This window comes from Macrobrachium nipponense, chromosome 32 (assembly GCF_015104395.2).
Source record: "Macrobrachium nipponense isolate FS-2020 chromosome 32, ASM1510439v2, whole genome shotgun sequence".
Taxonomy (NCBI): domain Eukaryota; kingdom Metazoa; phylum Arthropoda; class Malacostraca; order Decapoda; family Palaemonidae; genus Macrobrachium; species Macrobrachium nipponense.
Genome location: NC_061094.1, coordinates 26,200,770 through 26,220,440, shown reverse-complemented (window position 1 = coordinate 26,220,440; position 19,671 = coordinate 26,200,770). Strand labels below are relative to the sequence as shown.

Genomic DNA, 19,671 nt, shown 5'->3' with positions numbered 1-19,671 from the left:
AAATAAAGTAAAAATAGCGAATGGAATCATAGAATTTTTTACTCAATAAACATGCTGCCAACACAATCTTGTTAATGAAATAAAATAATTCCATTCACAATCACAACGAGATGTATTCAAGACATATTTTTACTTCAAAAATTGTCATATAACAAAAAATGACCTTGTCTCATATAAGTCAAGTATCTAGATATTCATTTATGCTAACTAGAAGCTATAAAATTCACTCAGAATTGAGTTAAGTATGGCAAAATACGCTTGTATTCACCATCAGCCGATTTCCAAACCAAAACATTTACTGCTATATTAGTATTTTCTGGGCTCAACCTGTGTCGGCCGGTGAAATGTCCTTATAGCACTCATTTCTAGGTATAAATAAATGCTAAATATACCAGAGAAAAAAGCCATATGGAATGCTGGAGTTACTAACCCCAGCTCGCTCACACTTATAGGGTGTCGGTATAGCACACAGGCGAGTGGAAGCCACTTATCACAGATGCTTTGCCAATTAGAAGTCTCCTCTCTCAAAATCCTCCTCTAGAGAGGTGCCGTTACGTCTACCATCCGCTCGTTACTACTACCTCTGCCAGAAACCCTAATTCCTGGAATAGCACTCACCGTGTCTCCATCGATCAAGAAGCTTCTTCATCTAAGTTGAGTATTCCATTTATCATTTTTGAACACGTTGGGGCAACGCTGCATCCTTTTTTGGCCGTTATTTTAAGTCTCTTGTTCTTGGGAGCTGGGTATGATACTCTCACGATCCGCCATTTTAGATGCATGGTTGGTGGCGTGCGCGATTATATCAGATTTTACCTTGCTGTGTATTTTATTCACCGTTTTGCACTTCTCTGTATAGGCTTCTGTTTTCGTATTCCTTATTGTCATTCTTGCTCCTGACGAATACTGAGAGCCTTGTTTTTTTACGGTTTGACCTTACGTTATTAGCCTATTATAGGGCCCATCTCACTCCTGACGTATACTGAGGCTTTGTTTTTTACGGTTTGATCTTACGTTATTAGCCTATTATAAGGCCCCTTTTTTCGTTATCATCAGTCCCTATGGAGCGTGTTGGTTCCCTTTCGTGCGTACGGTGATATGCTTCATAACGTTATTGCCGAGTGTTGTGTTTTGGCATCCTAGGCTAGCCTAGCGGTACGCCAGTTTATTTTTAGAGGTGAAGTTCCTCATTCATTCACGGTACTCATGCATGTATATTTCTATTCTAGTTTTTGATTATAGTCTTGTATTGCTATTTACTGAGGTTGGAAGTTCTTCACAATGTCCTACCCTGGCCTATCCGACCAGACCTAGGCAAGGTTTTGGAGGATAAGCTAGGAGGGCTGTGTATATCACACCACCCTTAGTGGTTCCTTGTACCGCCAACCAGACCAGGCAGATATGTTGGCTTGGAGGGTGGACCAAGACTAGAGAGTTTCTCTCTTGTTACGTATGTAGGGGCTAGGCCTGTCTTACCTGACCAGATCGATAGATTCGATTTTGGAGGGTTGAGTTAGGTTCCAGGCGTCCTCTTCGTGACGTCCTTGTAGGAGCCATCCTAGCCTACCTGACCGGATCTGTACCGATTTCGGAGGGTCAGGCTGGGATCTTAGTTGGGTGCGGTTTTGTCAGTACTACTTCCAATAATTCCTCATAAATTATTTTATGAATTATTTTTGTTGAGTGTAGCCTGGGCCATTGCCTCCTTTAGGGTGTCAGTTGGCCTACCGTCTTCTGGCCCCTTTAGTAGTAGGCTAGTTAACGGCTTCTCGAGAAGTGGTATTCACTGATTGGTTGCCGTGGCCACACGATCATGACTCGTCCACTCTCCTCCAGACATTCCCCCCACAAAATCCCGGACCCGTTCTGGCGCTGCTTTGTTAGCTCGCTGCCCAAGTAATCCAACCAAGGAACAACAGCTAGAGCGTAGAGCAAGGTCCTGGGGATTAGTCGGAGGAGATTGGGGGATTAGTAAATTATGTAATCTCTCTTGGTATGTCTCCGCCTGTGTTTTTTCTGGTGAGGTGTGGGCTACCATCACACCCGCCATGAGGCTATACGCCGGATTTTACGTACCACTGTTCCGCTGCTCTGTTTTCCGTACTTCTCTAGTGTTATCGCTGCTTCCCCACTCCAGTGGGGGCGGAACTAGGCTTAGAGATGCGTTTCTAATTGACTTGGAAGTGCTACTCTTCTCCGGTGCGATCAGACTCAGGCCAACCCCGCTGGTTATAGCTATTGTGATAATGAGATTATAGATTCCGGAGTAGGCGGAGACATTCAGAGCTTAATATTAAGAAATTTATTAAGTAGCTTCTGTTGGTATGTCTCCAGGCCTGTGTTTATTCCGGCGAAGTGTGGTCTACCATCAAATGCGCCAGGATGTATACACCGGAGTTCTACGTACCGTTGTTCCTGCCGCTCTGTTTTCCTTCTTCTATGTTATTGCTGCTGCCCACTCCGGTGGGGGCAGAACTGGGCTCGGAGAATGCGCCCCCAATTGGATGGGTATTGCCACTCTACTCCAGTGCGATCAGACTCAGGCTTAGGTTTTGCCTTGTTTCCCTGTTCTGCTCGTATCAGGCCCACTCCGCCGGTTATAGCTTTGGCGATACCCAAGTATGGATTTCGGAGCAGGCGGAGACATCCAGAGCTTTATTAACCCTCTTACGCCGAAGCCCTAAAAATCAAAACCTCTCCTGTATGCCGGCGCCGGTTTGGAGTGAGCGCGGAAGCGGAAAAAATAATTTTTTCAAAATATCACAGCGCGCTTAGTTTTAAAGATTAAGAGTTCATTTTTGGCTCATTTTTTTGTCATTGCCTGAAGTTTAGTATGTAAATAATGCGAGATATGGTAGCGAAAAAAAATTCATAGATAATTGTATTCAAATCACGCTGTACAAAAAACGGTCAAAGCTAACGAGTTACTTTTTTTTTTGTTGTTGTATTGTACACTAAATTGCAATCATTTTGATATATAATACATAGTAAAACAATAAAAGCAACACCGGAAAAATATTATCACAAAATGATGTACGAATTCGTAACGCGCGGACGTAAAAAAATTTTATTTTCAAAAATTCACCGTAATTCTAAATATTGTTCTAGAGACTTCCAATTTGTTTCAGAATTAAGACAAATGATTTAATATTACGATACTGTAAGAGTTTTAGATTAGAATTGCAGATTTCGACCATTTCGGACGAGTTAAATTTGACCGAATGTCGAAATTTTTATATATATATTTTTTTATATGCACATATTTCGGAGATGGAAAAATTTACAACCTTCACTTATTTTTTATTGTATTCTTCATGAATTTGCGCACATTTTGATATATAAAAATCTATAAAACGGCTAATATGAAAAGGAGCAAATATTAGGATAATGCGATGTACGTATTTCGGAGACTTGCGGCCGCGAATCAGCGCGCGGAGTGAAGGTAAATATATTTTTCAAAAAATCACCATAAATCACAATATTGTTCTAGAGACTTCAAATTTGTTTCAAAATGAAGAAATATGACGGAATATTACTAGGCCGTAAGAGTTTTAGCTTACAATTGCGTTTTTCAACTATTTCGGTAGAGTCAAATTTGACCGAACGTGATTTTTTTTCTATTTATCGTGATTTATATGCAAATATTTCGAAAAAAGAGAAAAGCTACAACCTTCAATCATTTTTAGTTGTATTCTACATGAAATTGCGCACATTTTCATATATAAAACTTTATGTAACAGCTAATTTCAAATAGTGCAAACATTTCGACAATCGCACAAAAAAAAATTCTGATTTTTTCGGAAGAGTTACCGCGCGGACGTAAGGAAAATTTTTTTTTTTTTTTTCATAAATTCACCATAAATCGAAATATTGTGCTAGAGACTTCCAAGTCGTTGCAAAATGAAGGTAAATGATTGAATATTACTAGAATATAAGAGTTTTAGCTTACAATTGTGTTTTTCGACCATTTCGGTAGAGTCAAAGTTGACCGAAAGTTGAAATTTTTGCACTTAACGTTATTTATATGAAAATATTTCGAAACTGATAAAAGCTACAACCATGGGTTGTTTTTTGTTGCATTGTGCATGAAATTTCGCACCTTTCCATATATAAAACTATGTAACGGCAAATTTAAAAGGGTGCAAACATTAGGACAATCGCACGAAAAAATTTATCGGAAGAGTTATCGCACGAACGTAAGGAAAAAGTTTTTTCATAAATTCACCATAAATCGAAATATTGTGCTAGAGACGTCCAATCTGTTGCAAAATGAAGGCAAATGATTGAATATTACTATAATATAAGTATTTTAGCTTACAATTGCGTTTGTGCTAGAGACGTCCAATCTGTTGCAAAATGAAGGCAAATGATTGAATATTACTATAATATAAGTATTTTAGCTTACAATTGCGTTTCTCGACCATTTCGGTAGAGTCAGAGTTGACCAAAGGTTGAAATTTTTGCACTTATCGTTATTTATATGAAAATATTTCAAAACTGATAAAAGCTACAATCATGAGTATTTTTTTGGTTGTATTTTACATGAAATTGCGCACATTTTCATATATACTTTATGTAAAGGATAATTTAAAATGGTGCAAAAATTATGTCAAAGTGACGAAATAATTTTTGAGATGTGTCACTGATACTTTTTAGTGCGATAAGAAAGAAATTCGCGCTTGCCCGCCTGCGTAGCGATTGTAAACAAAACAACGCCTTGATCCGTGAACTCCCAGCATCCCCCAAGGCACGTGATTCAAAAGTTTTTGGCTGGTAGGCCTATAAGTATTTTTCCGCGAATTTTTAAAAAAACTTTTTTTGAGCCGACGTATGATACGTCCAATCGGCATACGGGAGACATTTTGACTCGACGTCTAATACGTCCAATCGGCGTAAGAGGGTTAATAACAAGTAAGTTGAAGATTATAGTCGATATTACCTTTAACTGGTTAAGTAGCTAGTTTAAGTGTACTCATACCGCCGGAATTAACTCCGGTGGCATTATTTGACGATACTCATGTATCTTTCCAACTTACAGATGGTTCGCTGCCAGGAGGTGGGGTGCCCAGCCATCCTGTATAAACCGTATGGGCATGAGGTCTGCCAGTATCATGCCAGCTGCGCCATCCACTTGGAGGGACTCGTGGTCTGGCACCCGGAAGCCTGCATGGTGTGTTACGGCCTTGTTAGGAACGTAACAGATGAGTCAGTAGGTAGCATCCTCACCTCATTGTTACTCTGATTTCTAAGTTACACATATCGGTTGCGAATAGCCAAAATAGATAACGAGGAAAAGTCCCCGACACTGGGGAACCTGAATTAATTATCTCTTACAGGTTGATCTGATGCTCAAGGCCTCCTCGATGTCGACCCTTAAGGGCTGGGTAGGGAGGTTTGGAAGGAAAGTGGGAGCCGGCCAACCCTACATGCTGTCGGAGGAGATGTGCTCCCTCCTCTACCCGAACGCCAAGGTTTCGGCAGCTGTAACGGCGGAAGTAGCGCCTCCCATCATAAAGCGGATCTTTTGGGATAGGTCGGGCTCGGTAATCCCCAAGGTAAAATCCTTGAAGACGAAGTCTCAGCCGAAGGCAGTTAGACCAGCCAAGCCTTCCCCGGCAGACTCCGCCAGGTCGTCATTGGCCCCCAAGCCTTTGACTTCCTCGGCCAAAGCTACTCCCCCATCCAAGGGGTCGAGAGCTAAGTCTTCTAAAGCCAGACTGACGGAGTCCGGCTTCGACCAGGCGGCTTTCATGCAGAAGATGAGCGAAGTAGTGGACTCGAGACTTCAATCTATGTCCACTCAACTCGCCTCGGGTCTAGAGACATCCGGACAGTCCATCATGTCTCTGACCCAAAGATTACAAGCCCAGGAGAAATTGGTGACCGGATTTCTCCAGTCCGGAAGCACACCGCAGTCCTTTGCGGTGCCGGACGCATCTAAGCTCCCACCATTCGAGAATAGCAACCCATGGCGGTTGGCTCTACATGCTCCGTTTTCAGAGGGCAAGCTTACAATTGAGGGTTGCGGAACCCGACCCGTGGAAGACTATGAATTTTTCCTGCCAGGCCTACAATTCCCCTTCCCAGGCTACGCTAGACTAGCCGAGGAAGCATTGGTCAGGGTAGACAAGGTCCCGAAAGAGAGAATTATCTACCCTAGAGATCAGGCTTAGTCGGCATGGGTCTGCACCCTTACGGAATGGGAGTGCATCAACACCAAGTTGACGCCCCACAAAGGTTGCTATACCATGTTTGTAGCACCGGATAGTGTCCCGACTCCTTGCACATCAAAGATCGCGGAATTGACACTGCAAGCCGGGATGGAGGACAAACCCATGCCTCAGCTAAAAGAGACGGAGGCTACCTCTTTGCTCTTTCCTGGAGATCTGGAGTGTTGGGCTGGTGCTCCGGCAAAGTTCACGGTGGGCAAACTCGATACGGAGTGTGCCTCTACACAATTCAGTGAACGTTTGCTTAGAATTCCGGATACCATGACTAAGGCGGAATTCGAAGCAAGATGTAGGCTGAGCAGGTCAATTAACTCAGTCACCACTGCAGAGTTGACAGCTTCTGTCTTTGTAGAGGAGCCTCTATTCCGGGTCCTGACGAAGTCGCTGCTGCAGGCTTTTCAATCGGACCTGTATGATTTTAATGTAGCTAGACGAGCCTGCAGGAAGCATGTCTTTGCTAATGCCTCCATCAGGCATGAGCCTAACAAGCTCATAAAGGCATCGATCTGGGGGGCCAACCTCTTTCCTGAGGACGTGGTTAACAGCGTCCTCAGCGAGGTGGCTAGGGCTAACCAGAACCTTCGTGTCCGCTGGGGACTTCCCTTCAAAAGGAAGTTCGAGACCCCCGGACCACAATCCAAAAGTAGGAAGAGGCCTAAGAAGTATCAGCCTATCTAGACCTCTCAGTCTCAAGCAGTGGTAAAGGCAGTTCCTGTCTCCAAGATGAACAAGCCTTCGACATCTAAGGCACAACCACAACAACAGTTTGTTCTGCTGCAGAGTCAACCGACTCAACAGCCTTCGAGTACGGCTGCCCTTGTGACTTCCCCAGCCTTCAATGCCTCCTTTGAAACACAGGGGGTGTTTCGAGGCTATAATAGCAGGGGCTATGAAGCAAGGGGTAGCAGAGCTAGAGGTGCTTACCGGCAGAGAGCTGACTCTAAAGGCAGAGGCTTCAGAGGAGGCAGAGGAAGTAAGACCTCAACCAATCAAGGAGTCTCTGCAGGTAGACGGGAGACTGTACCTCTACAGGGACAATTGGACCTTCAGTACGTGGGCCCACATTATTGTATCGAAAGGTCTGGGGTGGAGATGGAAGAAAGGGCCTCCTCCACCAGTCAGTTTCCATCAGATTCCAACGACAGACCTTCTAGACTATGCCAAAGACCTTCTTCAAAAGAAGGCAATAAAGAAAGCCAGTCACCTGAAATTCCAAGGACGTTTGTTCAGTGTACCGAAGAAGGACTCGGACAAACGAAGAGTGATTCTGGACTTGTCCCATCTCAACTCATACATTCAATGCGACAAGTTCTGCATGCTAACCGTCTCGCAGGTGCGGACCTTACTTCCCCGTGGGGTTGTCACCTCCTCTATCGATCTTACAGACGCTTACTATCATGTACCGATAGCAAGAAACTTCTCTCCATACCTTGGCTTCAAACTATGAAAACAAGCTTACTTGTTCAGAGTCATGCCATTCGGGCTCAACATAGCGCCCAGAATATTCACCAAACTAGGAGAGACAGTAGTACAGGAACTATGAGCTCAGGGGGTGATGTTAGTAGCTTACCTAGACGACTGGCTCATTTGGGCAACCAACGACGAGGAATGTTGCAAGGCGACAGCCAAAGTAATAAAATTCCTAGACTACCTGGGTTTCCAGATAAACAAGGATAAGTCCCGTCTCATTCCGGCGTCTTGCTTTCAATGGTTGGGAAATTCAATGGACCTAACCACACACAAACTATTTCTTCCGCCAAAGAAGTGCAGAGAGATAGCAAAAGCTACGAGACAATTCCTCAAGAACAAACGGGCTTCTCGTCGTACCCAAGAGAGAATCTTAGGTTCACTTCAGTTTGCTTCAATAACAGATGTTCTGTTGAAAGCCAGACCGAAGGATATCAATCGAGTTTGGCGGAAAGGAGCCAACAACAAGTTCAGAGACAAAATCTCCTTGATTCCACCAATATTAAGGAAAAGACTCCGCCCATAGACGGAAGTCCGGAGTCTTTCCAAATCAGTGCCACTACAATTTCCCCCGCCGTCTCTGATAGTCCACACGGACTCCTCTCTGAGCGGATGGGGGGCTACTCTCAGTACAAGAAGGTTCAAGGAACATGGTCGACAACATTCCGCCAGGTCCATATCAACATACTAAGAGGCAATGGCCATTTTCCTGACCTTGAAACGACTAGCTCCGGCCAGGAACGTCCATATCAGACTAGTCTCGGACAGCGCAGTGATAGTTTATTGCATAAACAGAGGAGGCTCCAAGTCGAGCCAAATAAATCATGTGATGATTGCAGATTATTGGCACCTGTCAGCTACTCACCTGGCAAGAGTACGGAATGTCATTGCGGACTCACTATTTAGAACAACTCCGCTTGAGTCGGAGTGGTCCTTGGACACAAAATCATTCCGTTGGATTTGCCAACAAATCCCGGGCCTTCAGGTAGACCTGTTCGCCACGGAGTCCAATCACAAACTTCCGTGTTATGTGGCTCCCAATCTGGATCCTCTGGCTCACACCACAGATGCGATGTCCATTGACTGGAACAATTGGCAGAAGATTTACGTATTTCTGCTAATAAACCTCTTGCTAAAAGTTCTACACAAACTCAGATCTTTCAGCGGACAGATAGCATTGGTAGCACCCAACTGGCCGAAGAGCAATTGGTTTCCTCTTCTACTAGAGTTGAAACTCCGTCCCAGATGGATTCCCAACCCAAAACTGACTCAAATAGTACAAACTCGGACTGTGTCAGCTTCCTCAAGAATTCTGAATGCCCTAACTTTATGGACTTCATGAAGTTTGCAGCACAGAGGGATGCTAGTATTGACCCACTAAACACCCTGTTCGTGGAGTCAGACAAAAGAGAATCAACACTCAGGCAGTATGATTCGGCAGTAAGGAAGCTAGCCCTCTTTCTAAAAGAATCAGATGTCCAGAAGATGACTACGAATCTGACAATTTCACTTTTTAGAACTCTGTTCGAAAAAGGCCTAGCTGCTAGTACCATTGCTACAACTAAATCTGCCTTGAGGAAGATATTTCAGTTTGGCTTTAATATTGATTTAACAGATTCGTACTTCTCGTCTATCCTTAGAGCATGTGCTCGTCTGAGACCGGTAGACCGCCCTCACACGGTCTCCTGGTTTTTGAATGACGTACTCAAGTTGGCTTCAGATACTGATAAAGATTCATGCTCATATATAACCCTTCTCAGGAAAACATTATTTTTAATGAGTCTGGCCTCAGGCGCCAGAATATCTGAACTGTCGGCTCTCTCTAGAGAACCAAATCATATTGATTTCCTCCCATCAGGAGAAGTTCTGCTCTCTCCACAAAAAAGGTGGTCTCCATGGAAGATTGGCCCTCTTCCACAGGACCCATCATTATGTCCTATCTTTACATTAAAATCTTATCTAGGCAGAACTTCTAAAAAGTCTTCAGGTCCTCTTTTTATTAGAGAGAAAGGTGGAACCATTTCCTTGAAGGCAATCAGACAACAAATTCTTTATTTTATTAAACGAGCCAATCCGGATTCAGTCCCTCATGTTCATGATATCTGGGCAGTGGCTACCTCAGTTAATTATTTTCATCATATGAACTTTGAGGATCTTATAAAATATGCAGGTTGGAAATCCCCGACAGTATTTAAACGCCACTATCTGAAAAATCTAGAGGCCCTTAAATATTCAGCAGTGGCCGCAGGGAACACTGTCTCCCCTGATACGGCCAAGTTATGTAACTTTATATCTGTATTTTATTATTTTTCTATTAATTATCTTTTGGTACTCACCCTCACCTACCTGCCTCGCTCGTAGTCCCTGCCTTTCTGCCTTTTGTTCCGGACTGGATTGCTCTTCAACCCACTCCTGTGCATGTACATAGTTCATTAATTATATTTGTTTTTATGTTCATTACCTGTTGCTTTTTCCCAGGATAGTATGGATTTGGTCATATTAGGTGTGTTTTACCACTTGTAATTTGTCATTCTTACCTTGGTTATTAAAACAATAATTTTAAGGAATTTTTATTTTCCTTTCATATAAATTTTTTGTTTACCAAGCTTGTATGGCCAATTCTCTGCTACTATTTCACCGGCCGACACAGGTCGAGCCCAGAAAAGGGATTTTGACAGGAAAAATCAATTTTTTGGGGAAAACCTGTGTCGCCCCGTGAACCCATCCCTCTCTTTTTCCTTTCCCCACCCTTTAGCTGGCCCAAGCTTGGGTGCGTATTTCAGGAATGAGGGTTTCTGGCAGAGGTAGTAGTAGCAAGCGGATGGTAGAAGTTGTAACGGCACCTCTCTAGAGGGGATTTTGAGAGAGGAGACTTCTAATTGGCAAAGTCTCCTGTGTGCTATACCGACACCCTATAAGGGTGAGCGAGCTGGGGGTAGTAACTCCAGCATTCCATATGGCTTTTTTCTCTGGTATATTTAGCATTTATTTATACCTAGAAATGAGTGCTATAGGGACATTTCACCGGGCGACACAGGTCTTCCCCCAGAAATAGATTTTTCCTTTGTGAAAATCCCTTTTATAATACAATAATATGAGAATACATACTATATTATTGGATACAGTGAAGTAATGTACAACTTTTTAAATATTCAAAGGAAAGATGCATATTTACTTTTTCTTTTTTGCTTATCTTAATTTTCGTAACCATGCCATCTACATAGCAGTGGCATCTTGAGCTCGCACCTTAATTTTTTGCTCGTGTAACAAAGCAAAAAATTGACCGTTTACCAACTCATACCTAGGAAAACGCGTATGTTAATTCACTCGTAGGTCAAAGTACCAAAGTAAATATATATATATATATATACATATATATATATATATATATATATATATATATATATATATATATATATATGTATGTATTGTTACATTTATAGATCACCTTGTCTCTCCAGTAGTTAGAGAATTAATTTAACTAGACACGGCAGCCATCTTACTCCTAACATCAGCTGACTTTAGGAGGGAAACTCAGGCCAGGGTAGACATAGGCATGTCCAGCGCCAGTCATGGTAGTGGGGATTAAAAACCCTCTAAGAATTAGGGACATATCCCAAGGGGAGTGTGTAGCTAGATAGGTACTTCCTAGGCCTACTCATAAGATCCCTTATCCTGTAAATCCTTCGCTGGCTGTACGTCTGTTTCCAGAATGACCTGCCAACGGGGGGGAAAAGCTACCCCCAACCTCAAGCAGTAGCACCTGACCTTGCTTTCAGTCCAGCTCAGTCTTGCATCCCGGACAGACATCCGATCCCGCCTGCCCATAGGCCTAAACAAAGGTGCTGACTGGCATGCCATAAACTTGGACAAAGCCGACGCCATCCTCTCCAGATTACTCTCCATAAGGAACCCAGGTACGTCTGAGATAGTCATATTGCCAGTTTCTTTTACTCCGAGTCAAATAAACTCTCCCATATTTTCCAATTGAAATTCCTACTTCTCAAACGACCCTCCCTTTGTTCCTTTCTACCTAGCGGCCGCATGCTACCTTTGTGATCGTCCCAGATAAACAAAAATCTTCATTGAGCCATTCTCTTTAAGCACTAGAGTTCTCCCATTGTGTGTGATTAAGGATAAATTCCCTCCATAGTGCGTTAGACATAAATATTGTGTGAGAATTCTTTATTTTTATGTTGTGTGTAATTTGGGATTAATTTTCAGATTGCCACTGCTGGCTCCGTGCCTCCTGTCTCCTTGCAAGCAATTATCATACCGTTAGATCATCAATTTGGAAACCAGCCTGGCATTAATTGTTGAATTTGGACATTTCATCATAGTGTGAATGATAAGAGTAAGGCAGACCGCACCCGGTGCTCTTCCCACAAGGCCATATGCCTTCCAGTAATCTCAGACCATGCAATGTTTTCATTGCAAATAAATGTAATTTAGAGCTAGTAGCTGAAGTTTTTCAATGGCACCCTTGTATACCCCTTAACAGTTATCTAAAGTAAGTAACAGTTATCTAAGGTAAGTCAGAAGCAATCCATTTTTTCCTTTTTCCCCTTGCGTTTTTGACAAGTAAAACATATATATATATAATATATATATATATATATTATATATATATAATATATATATATATATAAAGATAAATGCCACGAAGGAAAAATAATGCCTTTCGTGGCATTTATCTTTATTTATGGATTTATCACGTTCCTAACTTTTGTGATTCTGTATACATATATATATATATATATATATATATATATATATATATATATATATATATATATATATATATATATATATATATATAAATTCAGTGTATAAAATTTGTGTGCTTGAGTGTATGTGAGGTGTGAAAGTTGAATATTTTCCTTATCACTTGACCCAGAAGACTGAGTTTGTCTGTCACTGCATTCTTCTTGCCTGGAATGTACTATCTGGCTGACAACTGCATTGAGTAAGCTACCACCAACTTGTGTACTTGCACCATCAACTGACAAAGTTGAAGAAACATTAGTCCCACTTGCTTGTTGATGTAACCCACTACCATGCTATTGTTCTCATCAGTACCACAGACTACCCCATCACTTGATCCCGGAATTCTTGGAGAGCTAGGAAAGCCATCTTGAATTCTAGGATGTTGATGCGGGGGTGCCTGTCGTTCTGATTCCACATCCCTGAGGTTAGTACCTACTCCACGTGTGCGCCCATCCCTCTCTCAAAGCATCCGAGAACAGAAGCATCTCGGGAAGGGCAGTGTGGAGCTGACCTCCTATTATGAGGTTCTCGTAAGTCCTGTCTCACTTCTCCCGAGAGAGGAATGGGAAGGGATGTCGGGTCCTTTTGCTGAAGACCAGAACTCCCTCATTCTCTACTGAAAGAAACAAAGGTGAAGCTGCCCACGAGGAACCAGCTTCTCCCAAGATGACAGGTGACTGCGAAAAACTTGCTATATCTGGGCTGGTTGTTCCTGTTGGGACAGAAATCACTGTGCTGCCTCCCTGAATCTGCTGATACGGGAGTCTGAAAGTGGGACACTCACTACTGCCATATTCATCAGCATGTCCAGGTACGTTATCCTCTGCTTGGGTATGAGGTCTGATTTCTCAAGTCAATGCCTAAGCTGCAACAAAACTCCAGAAGGGGATCTCTGTCCTGGAGAAACTTTAAATGAGAGTTTGCCACGACTAGCCACATGTCGTCGCGTGAACACCTGGAGAGTGGCTGAAAGCCTGAAACAGTGTCGTGAATAGGTACACCGTCCCATTGAGGATAATGCAGAGGTACTTGCAGGACTGATGGATGGGTATCTGGAAACACATCCTGCAGATCCACCGTAAGCATTAGGTTGGACTCCCTGATAGCCACAAGCACTGACCGTGTCATTTCCATCTTGAACCGAATCTGGCGAACAAATCAGTTCAGAGCAGATAGACCTATGGCCGGTCTCCATCCCCGATGCTTTCTCTATGAGAAAGATCCTGCTCTCAAAGCCTGGAGACCGATCTGTCGAGACTTCCGGTGTCCTTCTCCAGCATCACAGCATCACCTTTACCTGGACTGGAAGGATGGTGAGAGGTGGAGGAAACCTAAAAGGGAAGTAAATAGTCCACCCAAAAGACATTTACTACCCAGGTCTCTGCTCCATGCCGCTGCCACGTTGCCCAACGGCTCGACAGACAAAACCCGAGGCAGCATGTGAAGGGGAATGCCGCCCCTAGCATCCTTCTCCCTTCTTCCCCTTACCTCCTCTACCAGGCTGGGTAGAGGACCAAAAGGGCTGCTGGTTCGCATTCTTCCTGATGGAAGCAGAAGAAGGTTGGGTGTTCTTATAAGGGTCCTTAGGATTCTAGGGTTTCCTAGGACCTGTACAGGAAGGGCCAGCCTCCCCATAAGTCTGGCTGCAGTTGCACGCAAAAAGCAGGTCTTTGCCACTGCACTGTGGATGGGACAGTCATTGTCTACCACTCTCTGATAATCCAACGCGGTGGCCACTTGCTCCCTGTCGAAGAGAGTAGCAAAACCTAGCAATGGTCCATTCCTCAGGGTCAAGACTGATTCAGATTCAGGACCAACAAACCTGGGACTCAGGAGAGAACTACACCTCTCCTTTGCAGTGTCAAGTCTGCCCACAGGTTAGCTGTCTGGTGGGCTAGGTAGGTGATAGTCCTATCTCCAAACAGGAACAGTCTGCTAAGGTTGGCCACATCTTCATTGGTTAACAACAAAGCGGAAGTGATAACCTTGGCTACAGTGTGTTGTGTTCTATGAGAATCATTACTTTAAGTAACTGTGTGTTATAGTAAGTTTGGGAGGCATTTCTTTACGTCAGAAAAAGAACTGCCAATGTTTAGGTAACCGGCCATGTATAAAACTGTCCAGCATTATAAAACTGTCCAGCATTTCTTTTGTATCTCATATATAATCAAGTGACATTAAATGTTCAATAAATATGCAAGATTATCAGTGATTCCTCATTAGGCTAAGAAGATTGAATACAGTGGTGGACCAATGGTCCAGCCAAGAGACTGCCTGAAATGCTGTCATGGCAGTAGTTTCCAAGGTTGCTGATTCCTCATGTGAGAGGGAGATTGCTCTCTACATGGAGCTGCTCCAATGGCAGACACAGACTGAGACAAACTAAGTCCAGGCCAACCTGTACTGTTGGAATTGACCTCTCCATGGGCTTGCAGAATTACTTCTGATGAGGAAGAGTTGGAGGAAGCAGCTTGAAGATCAGCTGGACTGAAGTGACTTCTCTCTCCCAGAGACAAGACAACACACCTGGCCCAGGACCAACTCAGCAAGCTTTGACCATGGCAACTCGATCGAAGGTGAAGATTCCTTGCGCGTTCCGACTAGTGCTTCGAGGCCTGAAAGAACTACCTCATCAGCAACTAAAGTCTCTTACCCGAGATTGCTGTACAGACTAATCAGTTTGATAATCTCAAAGTAGGGCCTCTGCAACTCGAGGGTGTCTGTGCCCTTGGGGAGAGGGCCTTCCAGCCCTTCTGAATTGCAGTCCTCTCAAGTTGCCCCATGTCCCCTCTTAGACACCCACCCATGCATGCGTCCGTTCCGGTCCTAGAACGAAGGGCTGCCATGGTAAGCGTCTGAGGCATGGGAGTGTGCAATGGATGATGTTGCTACACAGAGGTTCCCAGTCATGAGACAAGTGGGAGCCATAAAGAGATCCCAATGCTTCTTCCATGCAAGAAGGCATACCATGAGAGGGCCAACAGGGATTATGGTTGAGAGTAGCAACCATTACCTTCCTCGGGTCTGTTCTCATAATGGGATCCTTGGAAGGAGAAGGGGAGGAGAAGGAAGGTGACAAAGACGCTGATGATGACATTGAAGGCAAATGGGGTCTCTTCTTCAACGTCATTGCAGTTGATCCCGCTTGTACCTCTTCAACAACTCGTCCAGAAGATCCTCAGCATCAGGAGACATTCGAGGGGGCGTAGACATCAATGGGACCAGATGGATGACCATAGTAGTGGTTCCACTGGATCCCGTAACTGAAACTGTAGTTCCAGTCACTGACACAAATTGGAGACACCAAGGTGTGTAATCAATCCCCCCACCAATGGCTCCACAGGATGACCTAGGTAGGGCAAGAGGTTCCTAAGCAATTGAAATGTCTCCCTAATCTCTCCCAGACCTGCAAAAGATGGGGTAGTAGGGGCTGCCTCCCTTTTCTCAGGGGGAGATTGCTCTCCCCCCAAAAATGGAGGAAGTCGTGATCGGCCTTCACCCTCCCATGTGAACGCTCATTGCCAAAGAAACAGGGAATATGAGGGAGTGACTTCTTCCCTAGATGAGGTAGCAGCCACAGGGAGTCGCACAGGAAGAGACAAGGAGCTACCCGGCATCCTTGGAGGAGAATATCCCTCCAAGGAAGGGGATCCACTGCTCTGGGGACCAATCAAAACACCGAACACAAGGATCAGTAATGGAGCACACGTTTGCAACATATACACGTTCCAAAAAACCCATCGCTTGTTGAAAGAATTGTATCTCAAATATAGCCTAGTCTACAGTACGGTAATCAGTATCATCTTCACATATATACCTAGCCTACACTACACAGTATAGCTACTCTATGCATATACGGTATAGTAGTTATTAATATTAATATCAGCTAATTCTCTCATTACAAAGAGAAACTGAATAACACTAACAAGAGTTAGCCTAGCGTACACTATGATACATTGTATGCATACACATTAGCCTAGCCTACAGTATACTCTATAGCCTATATTAATACACAGTATGGTAATTATTAATTTTGGCTAATTTTGGAGGTTCAATGCATTCTGATGTATGATAATTAAGTACAGAACGAAATTGAACACGAAACAAGAATCAGATTGTACAACAATTCAGTACAAAAAGAAACTGAACAAGAAATGGCACGTTTAATAATTATAAAATACAAACGAAATAAATATGCACCTTTTCCATGAAGTTTTTTAAGTTAAAGATTACTTCGCTGTATCCAATAATATTGCACGTATCCTCATATTATAGTATTATTATTATAAAATACTAACAAAGCAGTCAATGTTTTGGTTTGGAAATCAGCTGATGGCAAACATGAGTGTATTTCGTCGTAATTAACTCACATCTCAGCAAATGTTCTTGCTCCTAGTTAGCATAAATGAATATCTAGATACTTTACTTAAATGGAACAAATCACTTTTCATTATATGACGTGTTTTTAAGTCGAAATATGACTTTAATATGTCTCATTGTGAACTAAATTACTTTTTTCATTAATAGATTGCACAAAATTCCAGTGATTCTGTTCGTTATTTTCACTTGTTTTCATCGTAACACGAGCTTTACGTTATCTTTTATCAGTGTGAAAGCAACAGTAAAATGTGCACTTTCATGTCCATTAGTGTTCATTAAAATAATTTTCACTCAGTTTTATCTATGTTTGTGTGTTTGAATTCATATCAAAGTTTTACCCATGTTGCCAATGCACGATAATAGTCATTTCTCAGCTTCAGCTACAACTTGCAGTTTAAATTTTACAGTATATTTTCTTGACGATTTTTTATTCATAGCAGTTAAAGTTATGACAAAGTTATAGCAGTACTATTCTACATAACATCATTTATAACATAACTATGGTAATTGTTTACTATTGTATGATGGTTAAAATATAAGCAAAATGGATGTTGTTATCAGATTCGGTTGTACTTAGCAAAAAAGTTGTTTCATGTTCGGTTTTTCATGGTTATACAAATTTATGCAACATGTATAACGTAAAAACAGTACTTTCATCATTCCCTTAAACTTTTTAAACTAGAAGATGACAAAGATATGGAGGTAAAGAAGTTAGGCCATTGCAACTTGGCCTCTCTCGTTGCCTGATTGTACGGTGCTGCCTGTGCCCATTGTGCACGAAATTTAAAAATATGTATTTTCAAAATATTGTAGTACCAGTATTAATTGCTAACCCTATTTTAAAATCTGATTATCGTAAGACGAACTATCGTAACTTGAACACTATCTGTAACGCGAATGGAGTGAGGGTCAACATCGAAGGATGAAAGGAAGCAGTTACACCGTCGCTTCCCCACACCAGGGCAAAGATGAGGTTTAGGCTTGAATGATTCTTGGGTTTGCATATTCCAAAAGAGAAATTAAGAAAATAAGCAAATAAATATCAATATACACAAGCCACAACAAAACAGGAAAAAATCAGGATGAAGTGCAGGATAACAGTCGGAAAATGCTCTGGAGGAAGGCTATAAGGCAAGTGGTTGCGCAACTCAGCAAAGGGAGGTGGTGAGGGTACCCCTCACCACTCCCACCAGTAGTTCAACTACTATTGAACAACCATGTTGCTTAGAATAGCCTGCTCCACTTGAGCTGAAGGTAATTCCTATGTAAAGACCATTGGTTTGTATTCTTGTAGAATTAACCATAAATTTTTCAGGGCAACTTACTAAAGGAGACAAAGATACAAAGAACTGCCATGGATAAAAATGACATGGAACCACACAGCAGGTACATCACTAGTGTAAATTAAATTACGAGTAAATCCAACCAGGGAAAGCTAGCAGAGGCTTGCTGTTCAAAGGAATGCAACTGAAACCAGAACATGAAATATCCACTTAAAGGCATGGGAAGAAATAAGAACAGATCTATCTAGAGAAGCAGGGACAAACTTGGAGAGAAAGCTCTAACAGGCCAGGTCAAAATGGTAACTCACTTGAGCTGCTTTGATGTTGCACATAGTGTTTTGAAAGATCAAGCTGTTGATTCTATTTTATTGTTTTTCAAGCTCAACAGTTATTACCTGTAGAGGTCAGCAGAATCCATATACCAATCATCAAATTCTTTTCTAAAAGTTGACAGAATGACAAAAATGTTATGATAAAACACCACAACAAAGCTATTACAGGCTAGTTTTCTATATCCACATATAATTTTTTACCTTTACTGATTAAAATCTGTCTCCAGATTTTTTATAAACCCATTTCATTCCTCATTTAAATGCAGATGTTTAATTAACATTTTTTATAAACCCATTTCATTCCTCATTTAAATGCAGATGTTTAATTAACATTTTTTATAAACCCATTTCATTCCTCATTTAAATGCAAATGTTTAATTAGAGTTCAAAAATAACATAAAAGTACTTACTCCTTTGTAAGGAACTGCATTAAAACCTAAAGTTTTGTCAAGAAGATGCGTCACAGGAAACATCATCACTGGATAAGTAAAAAATAGGGAGATGCCCAGACATATCTTAACCATTGCTGCAAAGTCAACAGAACTGTCACCATGAGGTAAGTTTAGAGTGATGATATCCTTGGTATCTGTGGAAATAAAGTACACATATTAAACTTTGCAGTCTTGAATAAAAAGAATTATTCAGTTTTAAAAATGATAAAACCATTCATGAATCAATCTTCTCTTAGAAAGAAAAGGTTCTCAGTCACTTTCAACATAATGAATCCAAGAGCATCTTGCTATAATCACTTTAAAAACATAAATGCTATACTTGACATCTACTATACAAAATCCTTATTTTAGAGCAACATAATTCTTTTATGAATATGATTCTTCTCTCACGTGTGTTTTGAACATTAAAAATAATTATCTATTCCATTTGCTAATCCCTAAATAAAAGTATTACACCCACTGATAGGGAACATTCACCATAATACTAATACTAATCAATGAAATTAAGCTAGTTTCAGCTTGGCAGTCAACATGGAGATAGCTTCCTGTAGACTGTACAATACATACTGTGGCCCCACAGTTGATGGGCACACTCATATGACCAATGTTTACAAGTCTTGGGTTATCCCATAGCCTCTGTTACATCGTCATCCAGTTTTGGGTTTAAGTTTCCTTGCGTAAGTATGAGCTAAAGCACATTTTTCTTTGCTTACACAATGCTTTAGCTTTCTTTACTTACCTACAACGTTCTAATTTTATT

At 42.0% G+C, this 19,671-nt stretch overlaps 1 protein-coding gene across 1 annotated transcript in view; it reads right to left on the bottom strand.

Annotated features, from left to right (window-relative positions):
• LOC135207285 (uncharacterized) overlaps positions 1-19,045 on the bottom strand; it is a gene marked incomplete at its 5' end in the record, with an annotated part of 44,899 nt that extends 25,854 nt beyond the window's left edge. Inside the window, 1 exon segment of the mRNA XM_064238954.1 lies at positions 18,870-19,045. Coding sequence (XP_064095024.1) covers positions 18,870-19,045 — 176 coding nt within the window.
• Between the last annotated feature and the right edge of the window lie 626 nt (positions 19,046-19,671).